This window comes from Poecilia reticulata, chromosome 13 (genome assembly GCF_904066995.2).
Source record: "Poecilia reticulata chromosome 13, P_reticulata-male-v2, whole genome shotgun sequence".
In the NCBI taxonomy this organism is placed as follows: Eukaryota; Metazoa; Chordata; class Actinopteri; order Cyprinodontiformes; family Poeciliidae; genus Poecilia; species Poecilia reticulata.
Genome location: NC_088842.1, coordinates 20,874,391 through 20,880,390, shown reverse-complemented (window position 1 = coordinate 20,880,390; position 6,000 = coordinate 20,874,391). Strand labels below are relative to the sequence as shown.

Sequence of the window (6,000 nt, the reverse complement as noted above, 5' to 3'; positions counted from 1 at the left end):
GGATTAAGGAGTGGCTTCACTCCTCTTACACTTAATTAGCAACCCAGAACAGGGATTAGAACAACTACCTTAGAATCCAGAAAAAAACTACCTTAGCTACCCTGAACAGGAGCACCTAGCTTACATGCTTTAGATGAACATTAGATTGTTTTTCTTCTTCTGCTCTTTCCTTTGGTTTGTTATTTTGTTTGTATTTCCTTGCAATTCCTGCAAAGCAATTACTATAACCTTTATAATAAATAACCTTTATTTTTATTTATAAAATAAAGGTACTTTTATTTTATAAATACAATTAACTTTACTTTTGCCTTCACATGGCGAATGTGACTCTTGATGGCCTGATTCCAGTTTCAGTTCACTCCTTGTGCCACTCTCACACATTTTTTTTTACTGGATTTTGCTTAAATAAAAGAAATAAAAGTAAAACAATAATACTTGCAACTGTTTTTCGGGGTCAGAGTCATATTTGCATTATTAATAATTCTGTCTTCTTCATGAGGTAGGTGTTCATTTATTTGGGGGAAGATGTAGGAAAACAAACATGATCAGGGCAAACAACAGATATGGGCAACAGATGTAATATTGGTTTTGAGAAGGGTAAATGCTAACATATCCATTTGTAATGTGGATAGTTGTGCACATAAGTGCAATCCTTTACACTCAAAGCTTTTTTAGGGACACTGTTCAGGTTCTCTAATGGATATCAGTGACATATTATTGATTATTAACTGCACAACCTTTTCACAGTCAACACAATTATTTCATTGTGAGAATCAATTCTATCTCTTCGCAGGATGAGTGAAAACACTTCTACCCGAAGCTTTAGGCCAGGCGAAGATCTTTCAACACAAGAAAATTCCTTTTGGTGAGAAAATGCGGACCTAATCCAGTTTTCAGGTAGCATATGTTGAAGAGACACTTGTGTTACCCACAGATATGTGGGTTGCATAACCAGACAGCTTACAGAGTGAAGCAAATTACTCTGCGTATACCTGCAAAGTCATGTGTAAAAAAAAATAAAAAAAATCAGTCACACACTTTTCCAGTTTTTTATGCAAGCAAATGCTGAATACAGTTTGTCTTCTTTTGGCCATATCATGTTTAATCCCATGAGAACACGCAGAAAACAGATGACATTTAAGAAATTGAAGATGATCCCTCAATATCAACCAATGTATTGTTCAACAGATGCCTTTTAACTTACATAGAATAAGGTACTTAAAATGTCACTGTGAAAAGAAAGACACTTAATGGACATATATGCTTCTGGAAAAATAACACTGATTTGAGAGCAGGTGATTTAAGCTCTGGAAATCTTGTCTTCTTCTAAATATATTAGATAGCGCTGCATCATGTTGTAGAAATTACAGAACTTGCATGCTTAAAAAGTACCCTGTATTTCTTATAATAGATTCTTTAAAAGAGGGGGAGTGATGCTTTATTTATGCCTGCAAGTGTTGACTTCTAATGACAATTAATGAAACACTAACGTTAAAGGTCAGAGGTTTTCAAACTGTGGGAGACGTAGCCGCCCCTTCAGAGAGCATATAAACAACTGCGCCCGCCCCAAGTGCATTATCGCTATTGTTTCAACTTTTTGCTATTGCTATGGTTTATGGTCCATTCATGCATGTTTCATTGATTGTGGGGGGTTTACCTGCTTTAGTTATGTAGTGCCAGATGATATGATACTTCAGTTGACTTGTCATTTTTTTATAGTATCGAAAGTATGACCACAATTCATTTAGCCTCCTTGAAAAAAAAACATCTGGGGCTCTGCAGGCCACACAGTGGAGCATCTTTGAATCCAGCCCATGAAAATCCCATCCATCCATCCATCCACTTTCTATACACCCTTTTCCCTAGTGGGGTCGGTGATGGTGCCTATCTCCAGCTAACGTTCCGGGTGAGAGGCGGGGTACATCCTGGACAGGTCGCCAGTCTGTCACAGGAATTGCAGGCCATTCAGAAAAACTAAAATGACATTCATGAACATGAGTGTATGCAAACTTCTGACCCGAGCAATAGTTGACATGTTAATTCTGGTGTGACATAAGTAAAAAACAGAAAAAAGGACATTTAAACACCATGTTTACAAGTTCAGTCACAAGACAAAAACTTATTTTGAAAAAATCAAACAGTGAGTTGTCCATAAACTCAATAAATGTTAGAACACTTTTTCATAGTATTTGGGCACTTTTTAAAAAGTTTTTTGCAAGGCAGAAACATATATTTATACATGATTTATAAGCATTATATGTCTAAGAGGAACCATACAGTATTTTAATTTGCTTGTGAAACATTTGAAATATTAATATACTCCACTGTGTATAAAACTTAGAAACCTTTCAAACTGAAGATGGGCATAAATATTTCTCTTTTTTGAAACATTCTAAATGCCATTTCTAAGTAGGAATGACAGGCATCAGCCAGCAGCAGCAGCTCTGTGGTTTGTTGAGTTAGTGTTAAATCCCCTTACATGAAATTGTGCTTTTTTTTGTCCTAAAAAAGTGGCTTGAATTTAGGGATTTATTCAGTTACTATGGCAATTAGAATAAACTCTTTACCAAAACAAATAGTTGACAGAAGAGTAAAGTCAGTAGCATATATAGCATTTGTCAGCTTCTGCTTGTTATAATGGTTCCTTTAAAACTCAAACGATGCATACCAAATTAGGTAAGATTCTTTTGGGTCAGCTCTCCCACTGGTTCAAAGACGTTACACACAGAAGCACACTACGACTGTGTTTAGGACAGCACAGCGATGAGAAAAGAGTCGAACAAAGAAACACAGAATTGCGCTTTGTTTGCCAGTAGGTGTAACATTTCAGTGGCTTCCAAGCTCCTCTTATGCAAACTAGAAGCTCTATGTCTTTACCTTTATCTGGCAGAGATGTTGTATTAATACTGACAGAAACAGGAAACAAAAAATTTCTCTTATTTTAAAATAAAAGAAATGCAAGCAAGATTTTATTATCACATGCAAGCTGCTCTCAGATATTTGAGCTTTTTAAAGTGACTGTTTAGACAGGTTTTCTCAATGGGAGTGACTGGAAGCTTTACACAAATGCAGACTTACAACATCTTAAAATGAGAATATTGGTGCATCCACAATAAACTCATGATGTGCTTTCAGGGCTTCCAGCTTTAGTTTACTTTAAAACTTGATCTCATGTGAAATAACAGTTTGGTGATCCTTGTGGTTATAAAAAGCCCCAAACTCTAAGAGTAGTTATAGTTATTTTAAATGTGTGCCTCGGTATGAGTAATATATTTCGTCTACAAAACCAATCTATGCCATAGATTGATGCTCTTATGGAGAAATATTGCATGTGTCGGAATCTGGAGACAAAGTCTGTTGTCTCAAATTACTGCAGAGTAAATAAATGGCCATTGATTAAAAGAAGCATTGTCTGCTCCAGACTTTGCTGGACTTCTTGGCTGATGTAACGCTGCAGTCAGGAAGTCAGTCAGCGATTGGAGGCTCCTCGAGAGCAGCAGCTAAGCCATTGTTCTCTCCCCTGTCACTTGAATCTCTTTCCTCCATCTTTTCATCCTGACTTAGTGGATTCAACTCTGACAGGCAGTCCAGGGGGTCAAAAGTTTGCGTTTTAGGTTCGGGGCTTAGAAGCGGGAGCTGAGGCAAAAGTGGTTCGTCCCGGAGCTTGGTGGCTTGCTCCTTGGCGCTGCAGACGGGAGTGTTGGTCTCATAGACCTCATGGAAGTTGTTGTAGTCTACTTCGTAGAAGCCCTTTTCCAAAGATAAAACAGGTGTGAAGCGGTAGCCCCATAACACCTCCGTATCCAGGTAGGAACTCCGAGCCTGACATGTCATTCCTGCAACAGATATGGACAGGAATGAGTGGATTCGCATGCACATATTATAATTTTCCACACTTAATCCTTGCAAGGCCACAAAGAACTAGCAGCTATTGCCACCTATTATGCATGTACTACAGACTCACACCTAAGTGCAACTTAGGTGAGTTACAGGAGTCCCACATGTTGTCAAGCTCTATCAAAAAACTTCTATGTATTTTTTCCTAATTTTTATGCAGAGCTCCGCCACGGAATCGGCTGCTGACTGGAGAGGATTTTATTTTCAGATTTGATCGCTCAATTCAAGAATACAATTCCAATATAGTTCCAATCAGTGAATGAGCCATACAATGAACTACACATTGCATGAGTAAAGAAATCTTAATCTTTAGCTACCTCACTATTAGTGAGGTAACTAAAAAAGCATGTCTGATAAACTGAGATATTTTCTACAGCATTTTGAGACACGTCGGTGTGTAATTCAGACTGCAAGAGAGAAAGATAACTGTGCTGTCTAATTGTTTTCAACCTCCATGAGTCAATACTTTGTGGAATTACCTTTTTCTATGGTGACAGCTTCCCTTCTATCAGGGCATGCCAGCTTTGCATAACTAGTGGTCTGTCTGTCATCATTTATCCAAATAATATTAAAAATACAGTACACTAGAATTTTTCCACAACTATTGGTTACAGGATATGAAGGATTCAGTAATGTATTTTAATACAAAGCAAAACCTAATGTGATTTCAAATGATATAGTTCCCAAAAGAAAACTAATTGCAATGGAATTCACACTTAATGCATTCACAATGCTGAAACAATTCAGATCAGATTGTAGCACAAAGTTAATAAGCAAATAATAAAATAGGCAAAGTTTTTGGGATTAATACATTACATTACAGTTATATTTCAGTAAAATACTTTTTGAAAACTTAGCTTTTTGTCTCTTCTCAATGTGTTCTTTTCCATGAAAAGATGGCAAAATATTCTAACTTACAAAAAAAAAGAAAAGAGCCTCTTGTTTTCTCAACAATAGCATGGATGTTTTATGAATTCTGAGAAATGTCTTAAAACAAGTCTTATTTTCTGTATAAATAATTTTACTACGGGCAAAAACCTAAACCCTCCATCTCAGGTTTGGAAGCATCAAATAATGAAAACAAAAAACTGTTGCCGGAAACACATAGAGCACATAACTTGGCCTCTGGCAGAACATTGTACTTCTACAACAAACTGCAGCCTCATCACATATTTTTCAGAACGTACTGTTAGTTGCGCTGTAGTCAAACAACGTCTTTCTTCAAAACAACAGGTGACTCAGTTTTCTGTTAAACAAATGCCGTACCGTATATGGCTTGTTAAAATAATAAAACACACCGGATGAGATACACTGCTGCACTGGAGGTCCGTGAATCAACTGTGGAGATGTATTGTTTTTCATTTGATTTAATAAAATGAAGAGGAATATAGCAGCAACACAATAAAATATGTATGAAAGGAATGTTTTACTATGAAATAAAGAAGAAAAACTTTTACTCTCTAAATGCAAACATTTGCTGCGACAATGTGTTAGTGAAATAAATGGTCGGCAGACAGCAAAGTTTGTTTTACAAACCCTGAAGACCAAAAGGGAAATTGTTAGTGTGAGATTCATGGAGTTAGATTGGTGGGATCTTTTTCATCTTCTCTAAAAAAAAATTGCTTGCAATTGTATAACAATATTTTTCGGACCAATTTATTTTATACAATTTCCAGATATAAAAAAAACAAAAACAAAAAAATATTCATTTTATTTCGTTATTTAAAACAGTTTTGCTTCATTATTGTAGAATAATTTTGAAATTTATCTTTCATTTTTACCTGATAGATACCATCTTCTTTAGATGGAAGCAAAGATGGAAGTGAAAATATTTAATTGAGACCATTTAATTGAGTCCATTGTTAACTGACTTTATGTACAGTGAGAACAAATCACTATTGCCACCGCAAAAGTGTGTTTGTGCTTAGTAGTTGTTGTCAACTCTATTCACTTAACCCTTGTGTGTCTTGCGGGTCAAAAGTGACCCATTAGCATGTTTAGCTGTAGGAAAAATACCCTAAACAATCTTTTTCCGACTTGAAATTTTATGACTTTTCCTAAATTCCCTAAAGCCCCATCATTAGAAAAAGTGATACTTTGTTT

The 6,000-nt window shown here is 36.1% G+C and overlaps 1 protein-coding gene across 1 annotated transcript in view; it reads right to left on the bottom strand.

Moving 5' to 3' along the window:
- Positions 1-440: 440 nt before the first annotated feature.
- Positions 441-6,000, bottom strand: part of kcnj5 (potassium inwardly rectifying channel subfamily J member 5) — a 28,068-nt gene continuing 22,508 nt past the window's right edge. Inside the window, exon 4 of the mRNA XM_008425975.3 lies at positions 441-3,836. Within this exon, the coding sequence (XP_008424197.1) occupies positions 3,466-3,836 (371 nt within the window). The 3' untranslated portion in view covers positions 441-3,465. The remainder of the gene's footprint in view (positions 3,837-6,000) is intronic.